This window comes from Rhinolophus sinicus, chromosome 16 (assembly GCF_057876585.1).
Source record: "Rhinolophus sinicus isolate RSI-liver-muscle chromosome 16, RSI-T2T, whole genome shotgun sequence".
NCBI lineage: Eukaryota > Metazoa > Chordata > Mammalia > Chiroptera > Rhinolophidae > Rhinolophus > Rhinolophus sinicus.
This window is the reverse complement of record NC_142516.1, coordinates 186,263,172-186,282,944: the sequence shown is the minus strand read 5'-3', so window position 1 is coordinate 186,282,944 and position 19,773 is coordinate 186,263,172. Positions and strand designations below refer to the sequence as shown.

The 19,773-nt window shown below is 36.7% G+C and overlaps 1 protein-coding gene across 6 annotated transcripts in view; it reads left to right on the top strand.

Annotated features, from left to right (window-relative positions):
* CCDC122 (coiled-coil domain containing 122) overlaps positions 1–19,773 on the top strand; it is a 36,231-nt gene that overhangs the window by 2,921 nt on the left and 13,537 nt on the right. For 3 of the 6 annotated variants that reach the window (XM_074329321.2, XM_074329318.2, XM_074329322.2), the window contains exons 2-6: positions 1,495–1,580; positions 10,648–10,729; positions 11,249–11,364; positions 15,642–16,040; positions 16,822–16,938. In XM_074329321.2, the coding sequence (XP_074185422.2) occupies positions 10,684–10,729; positions 11,249–11,364; positions 15,642–16,040; positions 16,822–16,938 (678 nt within the window). In that variant the 5' untranslated portion in view covers positions 1,495–1,580; positions 10,648–10,683. Of the gene's footprint in view, positions 1–1,494; positions 1,581–10,572; positions 10,730–11,248; positions 11,365–15,641; positions 16,041–16,821; positions 16,939–19,773 lie in introns of those variants that run through there. The other 3 variants (XM_074329320.2, XM_074329323.2, XM_088793023.1) reach the window with 3 other exon arrangements.

The window sequence follows — 19,773 nt, the reverse complement described above, 5'->3', positions numbered from 1 at the left end:
TTGCACTAAAGTTTATGGATACTTCCAGGAAAGGATATATATATGTATATGTATATGTGTATATATATATATATATATATATATATATATATATATATATATATATATATATAGCACATTTTCTTGTTAAAAGCTGTGGTAGTTACCTAAGTTTGCCATAACAAATTACCAAAATTGGATGGCTTAAAACAACAAAAATGTGTTTATTGTCTCGTGGTTATGGAGGCAGCAGTCTCAGATCAAGGTGTTGTCAGGACCATGTTCCCTTCAGAGGTTTTCCTTGCCTCTTCCAGCTTCTGGTGGTTCTAGGTGTTCCTTGGCTTGAGGCTACATGACTTGAGGCCATACGGCTCTGTCCTCACATGGTCTACTTTCCTGTGTGTCTGAGTCTCAGATCTCCTCTATCATTCTCATAGAAGGACAGTGTGGAGATAAAGGCTGACTATATGAGAACAAACAAAAGTCTCTTCAGAGCTTGCTAGAACAAGGGAGTCAGCCACCGTCACTTGTGTTTTGGCAGAGACTCAAAGGCAAGCAGAAGAGTGGGCAAGTTTTATAGTGGAAACATGTTCAGGTATGCCCCGATTGGAGGCTTTTGACATGGGGAAGCTAACTAGTAGCTTGGCTAACTAACTAGAAGCAGGGCATCCTATGTGATTGGTTAAGGGGGCATATTTGGCTTTCTCTGGTTGGTCCCAAGTTGGAAGTAGGGACAAAAATTAGGGAAGCTGTCAGTTATTAATCAAGCACTGGCCATTTTGGCTCAACTGTTACATTGGTTATTGTTTAGCTTCCTGGGTTGTTACTAGAGATAGTGGTCTGGGTTGGTTATTGCAGTTAATAGGTGGGTGGATGTTGGTTTCCTGGGTTGGTTGCTGCAGGCTGTGAGTCAGACTTCTATTTTTATATGTTGTCTGGTACTGCGTATTTAGTCTAAACTATCATTGAATTTTGTGTCCACTCTATATCCAGGATTATCTCATCTTGAGTTCCTTAACCTAATTATATCTGCAAAGACCCTTTTTCCAAGTAAGATCACATTCACAGGTTCTCAGGGTTAGGACATGGATATATTGGTGAGGGGTACCCTTCAAGCTACTACAAGCTTCTCTTGGTTTAGAAATCATGCTTACTTTTTATAGAGTAAAAAAAAAAGACCTTACCTCTTACTGTCCTGAATGAGACATGCAGGTAAATATGACTGGATTTCACAAAAGGTCTATATATACATTTCCCCCCAAAAAAACAATTGCCTGGGTATCTCTTAAAGCTTCGGCTCAAGCTCTACACCAATCCTTGTATGTCTATACTCCAAAACAAGATATTTTGGTAGTCCAGCACACTCTATACATTAGAGAAATCCCACCTTGGGTAGAAATCTATAAGCAACGTGTGTAACGTATGAATGTTGTCTATATTGTCTTTGATAGGAAATTAAGGACTATAACAAATCTTCCGGGGTTTTTTTTTTTTTTTTCATTTTTCTATTTTCAGCATTCTGAAACTTGAATCTCATTGCCTAGCCAGAGGAGAGTATGATTTCTAGATTGAGCAGATTCTAAGACATTGACATATAACAGGTACGCAATATATTTTTAATGATTCAATTAATTCCTTTTGGATGACCCTGATGATGTTATAACTTCTTGAAAAGACGTGGTTGAAAAGACTTCTGGTCTTTTTTACTTAAAGTATGTGTTATTGATTCTTACTCAATTGTGCAATGTCACATTTTTTCCGGTTATGCTTCTTTGATTTGTTAGAATTGAACCACCCAGAACACATTCTATCATGCTAATGATAGAGTCAATATAGAACATAATATATAGACAAATATAGAATATAATTTAAAATTCCCTTGATTCCAGGAAAAAATTTTATCTCATCTTTCCCCAGGTTAATTTTTTTAGCTTATCCAGTTAAACATCAGCTTTAATATTAAACTCCCCCTCCCATTTACAGAACAACAATTTCATACTTATGTGAAAATTATCTACAAAAATTTTCTTTCCTTGTTGTCTAATATCTATTCTAAATATCTATTCCATTCAAAATGAACAATGGTGCTTATGTGACGTGGGTGCACATATACAACTGCCTTCTCTTACTTCTTCTATGCCAAGAGCTCTCAAAAGCCCTAGTGAAGTTTGGCAGTCTTGCTCTATTTTGCTCATTAACTTGGAGGGAGGTGTCAAGTGTGAGTTTCCAAAAGCTGGGACCACGTTCTTATTCAAATTTCCTCCCAAGGGCCAAGTATAGGGGCTTACTTCTTGAATTCAAATGAGATCATGCACAAATCATGCCTATCACAGTGCTTTATTACATATTAAGTACTTAATAAATGTTAATTTGGATCCTAATTGTTTCAAATTCCATGCTTCCTGCTTGTTAGATGGATATGTGACCTGTGGCATACTTTCTAATTTCTCCAAGTCTCAGTTTCCTCATCTACAAAATATAGGGAAAAAAAAAAAAATCTAGTTTGTAGGATTGTGCTGAGGGGGAAAAAGATAATCCATGTAAAAGCACCTTTAAAAGTGCTGGTTACTTAGTACTCAATAAATGTTGACTATAGTTAATATAGAAGAATGGTGGTTTATTATAGTTTTATTGCATTGTTTTCTGTAAAACTACTTTTTTAGTTGAAAGTGTTTTAATGATTTTGTTTTATATGTAATGTTTGGGTATTTACTATCAAATACTATAAGTATTGTAGGTTTTTTTTGTTTGTTTTGGAATCAGAGTTGTTTAATTCATCTTTATATTCCCTACCATGCCTTGCATGTAATATGCACCCACATATGTGGGTGGTTTGAGTGAAAGAGTAATTGGTACCATCTAGGCTCTAAACTCTTGTTTTCATTGATTTGTACAATCGTAATGAATTATCAGTAGATGGCAGTCGTTTGTTTTCATTTTTATTTTTTGTCTATTCTACAGTAGAGACCAAGAAAAAAACTAAAACTTTCCCAATTTTAAAGCAGATATCCTTTCATGAATAGTTGTTTTACATAAATGCCACCCAAAAGTTCTTCAATTTATGTTGCTTTAGAAATAGAGATCAAGAAGTACCATTACTTTATTTTTTATTGTGTGAATCTAATTTTCTGCGTTTTTTAGATTTTTTTCTCAAATACTTTAGAGAGTACAAAAATGAGTAAGACATTGTATTTGCCTTTCTGGAGCTTACAGTGTATTAGAGAAATACAGTATAAAATAATGGAAATAGAATAAAAATTTGTTGAGTGTCAGGAATTTGCTAAATGTTCACATGTATTTTATTTAGTCCTCACAATAATATTAATGGAAAAGGCACTACTATTGTTCCCATTTTACAGACAAGGAACCTAAGGCCCGGGTTGGAAAGAATGTACCTAATAAACTAGTAAATGGCACAACCTGGATTCAAGATTAGCTCTCTCTTACTCTAGGGTCTGTACTGTTATAAGTGATGATATTATAAAGATATAGAAACAATTGTACTAAAGAGTGAGAAACCACATCTACCTCAGCAAGATCAAGAAAGACTTCTTAAAGAAGATGACATCTGAGAGAGAATTGAAAGGTCAGTTGCAATGTTGACATGATCGGAACAGTGTTTTAGAAGCATCATTCTGTCAGTAGAGCAGACTGAATTGGAGTGGAGATAGACTACAATCAGATACCTATTATGTGCCAGGCAAGGTTCTAGATCTCTGACCTCATGGAGCTTACATTAGTAAAAGAAGGTAGGAAAGAAACAAATGTATAAGATGTCAAGAAAAGAAACAAATATATAAGATATCAGTGGTGATAAATGCTATAAAAGAAAAATGAGACAGGGTAAGGAAATGGAAGATGAAGGAGGGCAAGTCATGTATTAGGAGTTACCAGGAAAGGCTTCTTAACTAAGGTAGTATTTGGAAATGGTAAGGAGTGGTTGGATTGCAATATAATTTGAAGATGGAACCAATGAGTTTTGCCAAAAGAATTCCATGCCGCTTGTAAGAGAAAGAAGAGTCATGATTCTGGCTTGTCTTTTGGGTAAAACAATTGGGGCAACAGTCCCGGGCCACACACTTGGGGAGGATTTTCCAAAGGACCTACAAAACATGGACGATGAGCTCTTGTTTATGATTATGTTAAGCAAGTCAGGTTCAGTGGCCCTGGGAACTACACCCTTTTAGAGACCTCCCTGCTAATGTCTCCAGGGTTTGGGGCCTGAACAAGAAAAATGAACTTATAATTTACTAAGATGGAGAAGACTGAAGAAGCAGGTTTAGTGGTGGTGGTGATGGACACCAATGATGGACAGAGAAGTCAGGAGTTTAGGATGGAACATATGAAGTTGAAATGCCTATAAGAAATCCAAGGGGAGATACCAGGTAGGCAATTTGGTATCAGTCGGGATCTCAAGAGGGATGTTCAGGTTAGAGATAAAAATTTCAGACTTGTCAGCCTATAAGTGGATTTTAAAGCCATGGAACTGGGTGACACCACCTGCAAAATGAGTATAGGGAAAAGAAGAGGCCTGAGGATTGGGCGCTAGGACATTCTAACATACATGAGAAAGATAAGGAGGAACCAGCAAAGAAAACCAAAAAGTATGGTGTTTCAAAAAGGTGGACATGATCAAATGTGTCAAATGACGTGACTTGTTCAAGAAAGATGACTGAACTTGTCCACTGAATGTGCAAACATGGAGATCAAAGATGCTTTAATAATAACTTTTTTTTTCTTAACTAGAAAGCTCTAAAAATCTCTCATGAGAAAATCTAGCTATCTGTTTTGTGTTCCATAAATTCAGCCTTTGAATCGTACTTTTAGCAGGCAGTTTGCAAAGAGAATTATTCTACAAAACGTAAATGCCACCATTAAAAATGAAAGCATAAGACTGAATGACATTAGCAGAGAGGATGTGTCTTTCCATTGGTGATGGAATTCTATTTTGGGCAAGAAATAATTTCTGAGAAGTTTATGTTTCATTCTGGCTGATGAGGGATAGGTGAAACCTGTCAGAAATGTCAGCCAACCGATCTGTGACAGTTCTGCACCCTAAGGCCCATTTGCATCGTGTATACTATATACCTGGCATACTTGGAAGCAGGTGGTCTTCAGGGTAGGAGCAAATTATAGTCATGAAGGGAAGTCGGGTCAGCCAAAGGCCCAGCCTGAGGAGTTTGTGGTGATAGCAAGAGATGAAACAAGGAATAAGGAGTGAAATAAAGAAGCCAAATCCAAGAAAAGCAGATGCAAAGAGGGGCAGTTCACACTCTTTAATGGCCTGTGGGTGAGTTCTTACTGGCTGTGGAAATGGGGAGCCAGCTTGAGAGCTCCACTGGCAGAGACTAGATAATAACTTAATTCGGGCGTCAATTCTAATCCCTCCTCACATCTGTATGGCTTTAGGCAATACCTCATGAGTGAGTGAGAATAATAAAACACTTCATTATTTAAATTGGAAGATAAATGTAAAGCACGTGCTTCCCAGATGAGATTGACATATATCCATGGCTTTTCTAAGTTACCACCGTCACGATTCCTTGAACATATTGTTGACTTGGAATATTATGTGACATGATTCTAAAAAGGTGGGTTGTAGACAATGAGCCATATAGTAGCTGACCATTGAAAATAAAAGTGAGTTTAAATATTTATGTTATATTTTTCTTACAAGCTTGCGTTTTATTGCTGTTTGAGAGTTTAGAGTACTACGGTGGGGCTCTTTGAAGCAGGCCTTGAAATGATTCTCATTGAAAGAATGAAAACTGTGAGTTTCAGTTTTTGTTGTATTAGTGGAGATACAATGCTTAGAAGAATAAAAGAATCTGTTTTTTAATGATGCAGCACGGCGGTTCAGAGTATGTGTTCCGGATATAGTCGTATTTGCCACCTCGGCCACGTACCAAGGCCCCTGCCCTTTGCAGTTGTAAGTCCCAGCAGGGGAAAACCCACACGCTTAGCTCACATTCAACTCTGGTATTTTCCTGCAAACAAGGATTACTATAGGCCTGTGTTCTACTCCTGAAGAACCCAGAAAAGATGCTACGAAAGCCCTGTTGATAACGAACAGATGGCATAAGGAAGTCCTGTCTTATATCTGTCTGCAATCTCTTCCAAGTGAATTTGCCATAAGCTTTGAAGCATGCTGGCATCTTGAGGCTGGCTGGCAGAGATGGGCACACAGCTCTATATAGGAAAAGAGCAGCACTAGGGTTGTGGTTGTTATTAGGGCGGTTCACTGGTATTCTGATTCCACCCCTCTTTGGTCATATAATGGAAGAAACTTCCTTATTTTGTAAAGTTGGGTGTGATCACGAACTGGCTTTGACTAATGGAATGTAAGTACATGTTATTTGTGCCATTACTGGGCAGAGAACTTTAAGTGGCAGCATGACTTGCCTTGTGTCCTTCCCTCTACCATGTTGACTGTGGAAGCTCATCAAGATGGAGCCTTCATCAGCCTGAGTTCCCTTAGATGGGAAGAAGCTCCCTGCCAGCCTAGTGTTGACATATAATATAATAAGAAATAAACTTTCATTATTTTAAGGCACTGAGATTTTGAGGATATTTATTATTGCAGCATAACTTTGCCTATTTAAAAAATTTTTATTTTTATTATAGTTGACATACAATATTATTTTTTTAATTTTTTTAAAGATTTTATTGGGGAAGGGGAACAGGATTTTATTGGAGAACAGTGTATACTTCCAGGACTATTTCCAAGTTAAGTTGTTGTCCTTTCAATCTTAATTGTGGAGGGTGCAGTTCAGCTCAAAGTCCAGTTGCCGTTGCTAGTTGCAGGGGGCACAACCCACCATCCCTTGCTGGAGTCGAGTCGGACCAGCAACCTTGTGGTTGAGAGCCCACTGGCCCATGTGGGAATCGAACTGGCAGCCTTTGGTGTTAGGAGTACGGAGCTCCAACCGCCTGAGCCACCAGGCCTGCCCAATATACAATATTATATTAGTTTCAAGTATACAACATAGAACTCTTAAGGTAGAGTGGTGAAGGGTTAATTACAGTGGATTCAAGAAGCATGATAGGAAAGGAAGTAGACAGCAAGGGTCTTGGCTCTCAAGAAGAAGAAAGAAATAGCTGAAGGGGGTCATAGGGCCAAGCAAAGGTGGTTATTGTTGATTTCATGATGGGATGTTCAGGATAATAGGTTTGACTAAGGTAGAGGGAAATTCTGTAAATGGAATATTTGAGGAGTAATCTTGATTGGAAGAGAAAGGAGTACACAAGTGGATGATTGGCCTTATTCATTGAGCAAAGGCACTTTATTCATTGTAAGAAAAGGATAGACTAGATGTGGGTTCAGGTGCAGGAAGACTGGTAGGTGGGCTGATTTACCAAACTCACTTTTCCAGCTGTCTCAGTTAAATAAGAAGCTGAGTTATCAACTAAAAGGGGTGGTGGGGGGGGAAGATGTGGAATATTTCAAGACAGAGGAGGAGTGAAATAGTTACAAAACTTGGTGAATCCTATGGGTGTAGCATCAAAGGGCCACTGATACACTGGGCTTGAATTTCAAATGAGCCCACAGCACAGGTGAGTGTTTTCCAGCAAAGCAACTGGTTGGGATTTTCCCAGGGAAGTAGGACAGGGAGAAAGCTCTAAGAGGAGTGGGGGTGAATGCAAAGGAATCTAAGCCAGGTAAGGAGTGAAGTGAATACATGATGGGCTGAGGGATCCTGAAAATGTAGCAGAGTCAATGTGGTTGAACAGCTCTTCTGGTCAAAATGCTCGGAGGAATGAACTGAAAATGAAGAGTTTGAATCTGAGACATGGAAGAGGTGTAACAGTAACCTGTGGGTGGTTGGGGGAGGATGGATGAGAGACAACGTCAAAGAACTGAGCGGTCAAGATATTAGAAGTACCATCGGTGTGAATGTTGAGATCCCAAAGAAATGTAAGGGGAGTAGTAACAGAGACTCAGTGAGTCGGATGCTGTACTGTAGGAGTGAGGAGCTGAGATCTGGAAATCACAATGAAGCAGTCAGGGAGAGTAAAGCTTATGTAGTCTGATGGCGTGAACTTCAAAGACACTAAGTATTTTTAGGGAGAGGAGAGGATAGCAGTTTGGCAGTGGTAACAGAGAACAGGAAAAGTGCCTCATCTCCAGACTTAGAAGCTTGAGGGTGACAAAGCAGTATCTTTGGAGGATTTCAGTTCTAACTGAAAAAAACAGTGAAGGGAAAGCTCACTGAAGAGGATGAAGATAAGAGACAATTTTGCTGAAGATGGATCAAGAGATCCAGGGGTTACAATTGAAGGATATACAAGAATTGGGGAGTGGGTGACATATCAAATTAGGGGACTGACTGAGCCTAATAAGGATGGGTCTTCAGGATGAGGATGACGTGGGGGTCTTAGGCTTCTCCTGAGGCTGAGGTTACCAGGGATGTGGGGTTGAATGGGAATAGTGCCCACAGTTCTTAGGCAGATTGTGGGGATGACACTGTGATTTGTGGGGGAGAGAGAAATGGGGACTCACCAGAAAGGTAACTGACCTAGAGAGGACTTAACAGGAATATGGAGAATTCACTGAGTCTCTTCAGTTGTGCAAGTTGTGGTGTTGAGGCCCCTGGAGCAGGTCTGTAGAACTGCAGTGGCTCCGTGAGTGGACTTAATGAAATAGTCCCCCCTAACAAGAAATGGGGGAAGTCAAGGGAATGGGAAGGAGAGGGTTGATTAAAGCGAGATTTCAGCAATACAGAAATAGAAAAGTAGTTGGATTCTGGAGTGGTATATAAAGACAGGGCTTTTTCCTTAAACAAATTATAACCTTGGTAGTCTAGCATACTGGTTAAGAATGTGAACCTTGGAGCCAAACTACCTGAATTCACATAAAATCTCTGATACTAAAAGCTATCTGACTTAGGGTAAATTTCTTGGTCTCTGTTAAATGAAAATTAGAATAATAGTATTTACTTCATAGGAATAAATGAGATAATATTTGAAGGTTAATATTAATATTTGTAAAGTTCTGACACATGGCACAGAATAATCACTATATGATGTTTGCTTCTGTTGTTGTTGTTTTTTTTTATCTAAAACACTGAAAACTGTCAGACACAAGACAAGAACTGTGCAGTTGTTTACCACTATAACCTACCGAGAGAACTAACAGAAAGTATACAGAGAGCATGCATTTTCAAGATAGGTAGGTAGAATGAGGGATAAAGTCTGTGATCATGAAATCCATACAAAAGAGCTAGAGAAGAAATCAGATTTGGATATATTACCATTAATCTGGTGTAGTCTGTATGTTAAGTAGAAAGGACATAACATAATGGCATGAACAGAGTGAACGGGCTCAGTATCAGGGACGACCTCTCAAAGGAAGCAAGTCTGAAGTGAGATTTGGAGGAAGGAAGGGGCATGGAGAAACAGAAAAATAAATTCTCGGCTGATTATGGCTCTGCCGAGGAAAGCTCTCAGGATTTCTTTAGCTTGATCAAGTAATTCTGGATAGATTTGAGTCTCCTGTTTTAGGAAGCAGTTTAACTTTGTTGTTCTTTTCTTTTTGCTTATATATCAACTTTCAGTTCTTTAAAATTTTATTTTTGGGAAAACACATGTAACTAGCATACAAGTACTTTGTATTTAACCATCTTTAGGAAAGACATTTAATGATTTTGCACATTTCCTTGTAGAAGCTTCCTTACACATGCCTTACTTTTTATGGCAGCATTTTATTTCTTTTGGCTTGCAAAGTTTATCATGACTTTTTTACGATTGGAAAGATTCACAGGTGCTATAAAAATCAATTAAGATTTATTTTTTTTTAAAAAAGGATGTCATCTAAATGGAAAACAAAGCCACATGTTCAAATGTTAAAAAGGAGATGACAATTTCAGAAGTATTTAACAACATTACATTTCTTTTATTAATCATGCAAACTTATATGATCTCCTTTATGTAGGAATGGACAGGCAAATTCAGATACCCTTTTTCCTAAATCTGGTAATTTCTTTTACTCTGCCAACTCAGCCTTCATTTGCTGATAGGGGAAAGAACTGTGTTGGTAGGGGAAAGAACTCTTCCATCTTTCAAAGGAGAAAAATACCCCCTCATCTTATCAGTTACTCCTAGATATAGAATACATTGAAATACAATTTTAAACATGCATAGGGCTTACCCTAGCCAGAACAGAACTGGACAGGAGTGCAGTTTCTATATCTTATACCCATGGCAGAAATTGCTAATCCAACTTGGCACTGTTCTCCCTGATTCTGGCTGTAGTTTTAGAATCCATTTCATCACAGTACTGAAGGTACCAGCTACTAATCCATGGTAATTATTGCGCACTATGTATGCCAGGTACTGTGTAAAGCATGTTACATGTATTACTTTAATTATTATAACAACCCTGTGAGGTTTTGTAGATGAGGACACTGATGATCAAAGAAGTTAAGAAACTTGCTCAAGATCCTAACAGCTGAAAAACTGGAGAACCAAGGTTCAAGTACAGTTCTACTTTCCTGTCCATATCTCTCACTTAACCATTGTATTTTAATTTTTGGAACTAACGATCAAATGTCATTGCCATTTCTGTAAGGTATTTGGCAACTAATTTACTTTTAGGATCACAAGGATATATGAAAAGAAAAAAAAAAGAAAAAGAAAAGTGAAAAATTACCTATATTGAATATTTTATAGAAAGGTGAACCAAAAGGGCAAAAGAAACACAGAAGAATGTCAGACAACAAAGAAAAGAAGAGTCAAGGAGTTCTTGAAGAAGGTAATAAAGTAATCCTAAGAAATAAATAATTAAAAGATAAACAGCAACAAAGAAGTATATACGATAGGACAATTATGTTAAAATTTATAACAAATTTGAATGTAGGGAAGCTGTTAAATTTCTCCAGGAAGAAACTCAGTGTTTAGAAAAGGCACAACCACCTGAAAATGCAGGCCTATAATGAGAATCTGTCAGCTATAATTGCTATATCGTTGTTATGGTTGCAGTATAATTATAGTGTATGTGCAAGTGGTCTGGATAAAAACAATTGGGACAATCAAAATATTTATACTGTTCCATAAAGAAACAGAGGTAGCATTGCAGTAGGCGATTTTGAATTGCCTCTTATTATGGTCTTTGATTTTGGCTCTGTTTACAGTGAGAAAGGGAAGAGAACCAACCCTAAATTTAGTTTATTTATGAAAAAACATCACATTTTTTATGACTTTGAGTAAGGAAACATAACTTTCTTCAAATGTTTGCATTAAAATTTGTCATGCACTTCATTCTTTTGTCTAGCTCTGGCTAAACAAGACACATCTTCATTGACCGATGCTGTAAAGCAAATTGCAAAGCAACAGCAGTCACAAACGTCAGAAATAGAAAAAAATAAAAAAGTTCTGTTTCATTTGCAGGTAACCCGTCTTATACTACCTTCTGAATGAGTATTTTTTTATATATAACTATGTTAAATTAGTAATAGGGAAGTTATTAAGGATACTTAATTTGGGGAGGCAGTTTTAAATGCATATGTTTTTGTATTTACCTTTCTTATTCTATTATCTCTAAGTGAAATCTATATGAGTATTCCAGTTTCACAGAATATTTTATACACCCATTATACAAAGATTCAACAATGTCTTGCAACTGTAGTATGAACGAATAAAACCCAATGTGTCACATATAATTATTTTAAATTTATTTTTATTTTCCCTAAAATGCTGAATTGAAGGACAGTTGAGTTGGAAAGCCAGTGTTTTGAAAGCTATGGCTTGTGAGTTACTAGTTGTCAGTTAACATTTAAAGTAGATAAGGAACATTGCTGTGTTCTTTATATTTCCTAATATACTTATAATTCCATTACAAAGAATCTGGAAGCCATACTTGGTTTTTGCATACAGAATAATTAGATAAAACTATACTCTGTTAACATAGCTAAAAAAAGGGGGGGGGGAACCCAAAATGCAAACAGTATCTTTACCTTTGTACAGGTTTCTTGTTTTCGCTTTTAAATATGTCATAGAAATTAAAAGAATAGGTTTTAGAGTTGAACTGCCTAGTTTGGAAGACAAGATTTGCTACTTCCAGCTCTGTGCTTGAATTTCTCTGTACTTCTGTTTCCTCATTTGTAAAATGGACATAATAGTAGGACCATCATTTAATCATGACGATTAAATTAATTAATACTTGTAAATATTGTATATGGTATCCTTGCTAGGACCAGATTTTAATATTGGCTTTAGGTATTAATGCCTCAGCAGAGGCATGGTAATAATTATACTATTATGGTAATATGGATTTCTTACAAATATTTGCATTGCATTAGCTACTTAGAAAAGAATACACATTTACACTAGAATCTGATACAATAATAATAATGTCTTAGATTTCTATAAAGACATTTTCTGTAACACTTCTCAGTCTTCAAAGTGTTTCAAAGATGTTGTCTCACTTACATTGAGGGCCTATTTTCTATTACCGTGTTTCCCCGAAAATAAGACCTAGCCAGACAATCAGCTCTAATGCATCTTTTGGAGCAAAAATTAATATAAGACCTGGTATTATATTATATTACATTATATTGTGTTATATTATACCCAGTCTTATAGTAAAATAAGACTGGGTCTTATATTAATTTTTGCTCCAAATAATGCACTAGAGCTGATTGTCTGGCTAGGTCTTATTTTCGGGGAAACACAGTAAGCATTTTGCTCAACATTATCCTCTTTCTTAAGTTTCTCACCATCTATTAAAGAGGGAGCAAAAAAGTAAACAAATAATTGCATGCAGGGCAGCAGTGTCAGGAATAGAGGCATGAACACAGATTTAACACTGAAGAAGGAGTGACCCCAAAGAAAGTGATGATTCAGCTGAATGGTAAAGGACAGTTGGAGTTCACTTGAGTCATTAGGTGTCTGGGAAGGTTAAGGGTTAGGGGGTGAGCAGGACAATGTTCCAGTCAAGAAGAACCCAAGAAAATTCACAGAGGCCTGAAACCACGTTAATACATTTCATAGAACTAGAAGTTGGTTGGTGGTATAGCATAGAGTGTTTTGAGAAGTGGGAGGCAAACAATAAACAAAATAAAGAAATAAACCGAAAGAAGGTAATTCCACTGATTGATGTGTTAAAAAATAAATACAACAGGATAATGTATAGAGAGTAACTGGGGGAGAAGGGTGTGTGGTTAACTTATATTTTGATTCAGGAACACCGTTCTGAGGAGTAAGAAAGCTGAGTTGTGAAATACAAAGCTATCAGGTAATAGCTAGGGGTAGAGAATTCTACAGCGGAACAGTTACAAACGCCCTTAGGTGCGAGGGAACTAGACATATTTAGTAAACAGAAAGGAGGTGGGCAGGTGGAGAGAATACTATGTGAGAAAGATGGAACAGTAGACAGGGATGAGAGTACATGCGGCCTTGTAAGCCCCATTAGGAATTAGAATTTTAGTTTTAATGCAATGGGAAACCATTGGAGAATTTTGAACAGGGAAGTAATATGATGAGATGTATATTTTTAAAAGATTCTCTAGCCTAATATATGGAGCCTGGCTGAGGTACAGAGGGAAGAGTTGAAACGGGAAGAGCGGTTGGAAGCTAGGCCATGCTACAAAAAATAGTCAGAAATGAATTTGGTATTTTATTTTGGCAGCCCAACCATCAGGGTGTGCTGGTAAATAGGTTGTTGGGGGTAAGGTAAAGGGAAGACTCGAGAATGACTTTTAGGTTTTTGAGTGTCCAGGTGGAAAGTGGTACAGTTTATTGAATTCAGGAGGACCGGGGAAGGAACATGTGGAGCGTGTAAATTAAATGTTCTTTTCTGAACATGTATAGTTGATATGTTCATTAGATATAGAAATAGAAATGTCAAGTGGGCATTTGAAATATCAGAACTGGAGATAAAGATTGAGATTCATCAGCACATTGTATTTTTCAGTGTACTTCCCTCTTTGGTCTCTGACAGGAAAAGGATAGACTGGGTCTGCCTTTTTAGTGCAGTGCCTCTCTCCCAAAATTATAAATTCGTTCAGAGAGAATGACTGTACTAGACAGAAAAAAAAAAAAAAAAAAAAAAAGATGGAGGATGGCCTGTGTTGGTGGCAATTAGATATACGAGTAAATAATAAGGAGAATGGAGGAAATAGGATGGCTCCCCAAGTAGTGCCATTAGTTAATTGGTTTGTAAAAATAGGGGTGTGATAGTTTGCATTTTGGTCCCAATTCTTCATTCTTGTGCCTATCCATGCCCTTTGCCATGTGTCATTACAATGCCCTCCCACACTGGGTATATATCTACCCACTGACTATGAGTCTCATCATGTGACCAACTGCTGATGTTATGAGATCAGAAGCTTAAAAAAGCTCTTCCATAATTGGGCTTCCTTCTGCATCTGCTGTCATCCCGAGAAGGACATGCCTAGCCTGGCCCACTGGTGAATAAGATACAAGCCAAGACACCCCAGCTGGCTAGTTGGCCAAATTACATCATCTTACAGCCAGCCAATCCCAGACATTTAAACAAATCCAGTCAAGGTCAACATCTAGCCAGTCATGTGAGAAATAAACACTTATTTTTGTATATCACTGAGGTTTTGCAGTTCTGACAATTCATAATTGATACAAGGAAGAACAGGATGGGATGGGGGGAGGATTAATCTGATTTTTCGACATGATAAATGTGAGATGGCTAGTGGCAGCTGGGTATAGGACTCAACAGCCATTAATGTTCCGTGAATCATCAGCATATATGTAGTTCAAGATGTAAGTATGGATGAGGTTACCCAAGGAGTATACATGGAATGAGAGGAGGAAATTGTGGTGACTGCACCCTGATGAAGACCTGCGTTTGAAGGAACCATTATGATTAAGAAGGAATGCTCAGCGACAGCTGGGAAAACCAGAAGAGTGGTGGTGTGAAAACGAGGTTTCAAAAAGGAGGTCCTTGTTAGAACTGCCAAATGCCCAAGAGGTAAGGCAGACATCTTTATAATCATTTACAAATGAAGAAACTGAGATTTGGCTAGGGTAATTAGGTTTGCTATGATTATATCAATTAGTAAATAGCAGTAAGGACGATAGAACCTAGGTCTTTTGATTTTTTTTTTAATCCAGGGCTTTATCATTTTTATCCTATTGTCTCTCTTCAGTGTGTACTTCTGATGCCCAATAAATATATTATTAAAATGATTGTAAAGTATCTTTTATATGTAAAATATTAAGACATGATAAAATTTTAATATTTAGAGTTACATGAACATTAAATAATAAGAAATATACTGGGGGTGCCAGAAAAATGTATACAAGTGGACACTTTGGTCAACTTTGCTCAAGCAGTAGTTTGCCGTAATCAGAAGTGTTTGGACGCTGATGGTAACCACTTTGAGCACCTCTTGTAGTTGCAGACGTCAAACGTGACTTGTATTCATCTTTTGTTATCTGTATATATACGGTTCCTATCTTAAAATGTGTATACAATTTTTTTGGCACTCTCTTTATAACTGGGCTCCCACTGAGTTTATAACATAATCATGTTACGTTATTGTATGTTTACTTCTGTTATACATCAATTTTTCTATATCTGATTAATATATTTTTTATGTTGTGATTTTCCTACATGAACTATGGATCGAAAAGTGACTTTCATGTTAAATATCATGAATTAATAACAATAATGTTGAAATATTTTACAGAATGAACTTCATGAGCTGGAAAAACAAATAGCATCTGTCTCTGCAGAAACTAAAGAAACAGAAAGGCAAATTTATCAGCAAGATGCTGCTATAGAGAATAGCAAATTGCAGTGTGAAAACCTGGAAGCGCAAATCAAATCCTTACATACAGAAAATGTAAAGCTTAAATTTGACATAGAAGCAACCCAAGAAGATTTTGAGGAACACAAGATAAGATATAATGAATACTATGCAAAAATAAAAGTGTATAAAGATAGTTTGGGGGAGGAAGAAAGCAAATGGTCATTTATGACTGAACTCCATGAAAAACGAGAGCTTGTTAAAAAACTGAAGATAATGAAAGAGGAACTCAGGCAAGATCTCCAAAATCCAGAAGGAAACCAGATAAAACAAGTACAGGTTTGAAATATCACTTATTAAAACTTTTTCTAGTACTTCTTTTTTTTTCAAGTATACTTACTGTAAGTGACAAATTTATCACTAACTTAATAAAATACCCACGGATGCTCTAACCAGATTCAGAAACTATTTTCACAACTTTAAAAAAGTTGGATAAGTACATGAGTTATGTAACAACTGTGCCAAACATGAAAATGCATAAAGAAAATATCCCCAAGTCTCCTGTGGATTAATAAAAATACATAGTCATACAAAATCACAGTGAACAAGCAATCCCTTTGTTACAAAACGTGTGACTCACAAAAGTGTTGAAACCCTGCTTTTTAAGCTAATGGATCCTGACTGATCTAAGTCAATTTAGTATGCTTAATGCTGTTAATACAAACAATATGAATTAATAATTGTACCTTAACATCTTTCTATTTCTTTTACTATTTTTTGAAGACAGAGGGAGGTACAAACTTAAAATATCTATCATTTCTTGCTAGAGAATTAGAAAGCATCCTTTACACTCTTGCTCGGCAGTTGCCACTATAACTGTCACTATATTATCCTTTATGTCTTATTTTCATATGGATTTTAGTTCTAAATTTTCACATCTAAGATTTGTTTATTTGTTTGGATAATAATTTTTTATCATTTGTACCATAGAAGTAATATTTTAATCCTATTTATCAAAACTAAATATGACTAGTTTTCTTAAGTTATAGAAACACTGAAAATCTTGGATTTATATTATTCATTGTTTGATTTGTGTATTTTAAATTTTATAAACATACAGGAAGATATTTCAAAGCTAAGGAATAATATTATAACTATAAAAGAGTCTATCATTGAAAAAGCTTGCTTTATTGAGGAAGAAGAAAAAACACATGAAAAATTAAGAAAAGAAATAGAGGTAAGTCTTAATTATCTGGATTTCAGTTTTTATGGGACCACTTCTTAAACTTGTATGATGCTCATAATTTCCACAGTCTACTCTCAATTCCCCAAACAGCTAGACAAAAAAACAAAACAAATAAACAAAAAACAAAACAAACTATAAAAAACATTAGATAAATCCAAATAATTAATAGGTAATTAGAGATAACTCCCCCATTCAAAGATTGAAATATGAATGTGTTCAGACCAAGCAAGCACTCACTCCTTTTTAAATCTGGCCTAGAATTCTTCCAGGTCTAATTCCACCAGCAACCTGGTACCCAATTAATGGCTAGCAAGCAGAGGCTTTTGAATAAAAAATGATGAACATTCCTCGATAGACATCAGACTCCTCAAAATGGACTAAAAGACAGTGAAGACATTGGTATTCTAAACCCCTCCAACTTCATGTTTGCAATTATTGATCCAATTAAAAAAACACTGATATAGAATATTGAAAGTGAGACTAAATTTGGTAGACTTCTATAGTCATTTTTTAGTTGAAAACAACTAAAGAAAATGTTGAACAAGCTAGCAGAACATTGGGTAAATGGTATGAAAATTCCTTTTTTAAAACATGAACATCCAAAAAACAGTGTAAAAAATGACTAATAAAGGATTGACAATTAAAACCACAATGAGGTCCCATATTTATCCCATCAGCTTATCAATATTGCAATTGTTAAGATGTGAAGCACCTGAATTCTGATATGTATTGATGTGAGTGTAAATTGGTAAAAGCATTTTGGAAAGGAATTTGACATTACCTAATCCTTTCTTTAAGCTAATATACTTTATTGAGGTATAATTGTCATAAGAGTAAGTACACAAATTGTAAGGATTTCGCTTGGTTAACTCTGCCTAATGTACATGTACACCCATGTTACCATCACCTAGACCAAGAAATAAAACTTTCCCATTATGACCAGAAAGTTCTTTTGTGGCCTTTCTTCAGGCTACCACTATTCTGATTTTTTAAAAACAGGTTTATTATATAATCCACATACCATACAATTCACCTATTTAAAGTGTATAATTTAATTGTTTAAGTTTATGCACAGATAATTTGTAACTAAAGCCACAGTCAATTTTAGAGATGTTTTATCACTTCAAAAAGAAACTACATACCATTTAGCTATGACCTTTCTATTTGTCTATTGTATTTACCCATATTTTTGCTCTACCACAGACTTTTCTTCCTTCTTTATTTTCTAAGATCCCTTCATTTATCATTTCCTTTCTCTTTAGAAAAGTTTTAATTTCATTCTTTTAAGACAGGTCTGCTGGTGACAAATTCTTAGAGTTTTTTTCATCTGAGAATATCTTGATTTCCTCTTCATCGCTGCAGGATATTTTTGCTGGATATAGAATTCAGGGTTGACAGTTCTTTCTACAGTTGAAAAATATGATGCCACTTCTTTCTGGTCTCCATGGTTTCTAATGAGAAATCTTCTGCCATTTTAATTGTTTTTCTCCATATAGATAAGGTGTTTGTTTTCTGCTGCTTTCAAGATTTCTTCTGTCTTTCGTTTTCAGAAGTTTTATTGTGATGTATTTTGGCATGAATTTCTTTAGATTTATCCTATTTGGAATACTCTCAGCTTCTTGAGTCTGTAGGTTTGTCTTTTTCCAAATTAGGAGAAATTTAGCTTTTATTTACTTCAATACTTTTCCAGCTCTGCCCTTTCTTTTCTCTTTCCTGGACTCTGATGACACAAATGATAGATCTTTTTTCGTTTTTGTCCCACAGGTCCTTGAGGCTCGGTTCATGTCTTTTGTCAGTCTATTTTCTCTCTGTTGTTCTGATTGAGTAATTTCTAGGGTTCTATCTTCCATTCATGGATTCTTTCCATTTCCCCTACTTTCTGCTATTGAGCTTGGTTCTTGATTTGATGAGTGACTTTCTCTTGAAATCTGGACATGTGGGTATTATTTTTCAGATTATTGTTACTTCTGCATGGTGGTGGAAATTCAGATTCCCTAGTCAGTCTCCATTATCTCTCATGGAGGGATGAAGGACTTCTTGTTACTCCTGGCCAGGAGTGGGAGTTCTGGCTGCCCACTAGGCCCCTACTGATAACCCTCTGGCTGGGAGGGGCAGGGGCATCTGGTTACTGTCCCCCATGTGGCCTCCACCATGTGGATGTGGCCTTGTTACTACTGAGTGGCGGTGAAAAGCTTGACTCTCCACTCGGTCTCCTCTGACAATCTCTCAGTGAGAAGGAGAAGGATGCCTTTTAACCACCAGATGGGGGTGGAAGCCCAGGTTCCCCAAATGCGCTCCTCTGACAACAGTGTGTGTTTGCCAGTGCCCAGTAAGGTGAAAATTCCTGGCTCTCCAATTAACCTTCTCTGACACCACCCCCACAGGGCAATTGGGACACTTTGTTAGAGTCTAGCAATGGTGGAAGTTAGACTTTTCACTCATTCTTTGCTGTTTTGGATGGTGGTGGTGCCATAGTTTTCTTCTGTGGTGTTTGACTTTAGTAGAGTAATTACTGTCTAAAAGTTTTCTCTTTTGCTAGGCTGCCCTTTCCTGGTTCTTTGGTTAGAGAGAGCAGGCTTCTTTTGGAGCTTCTTTTTTATCTGCACCGATTGGCATTTCCAGGTTGCTGTTTTCTCCAGTATCCACTCTGAGATATATGAGGCAAAGTGAAAACCCAGGGAACTCATCACCACGTTATGCCTTGGCTCCTGAGGTCCCAGGACAGTTTGCTTTCTTCACTCCATTTTTCAGAAGCTTTTTATTTATGTTTGCTTTATATATAATGTCCAGGGTTTTTAATTGTACTTAGCAGAAGGAATAGGTGTA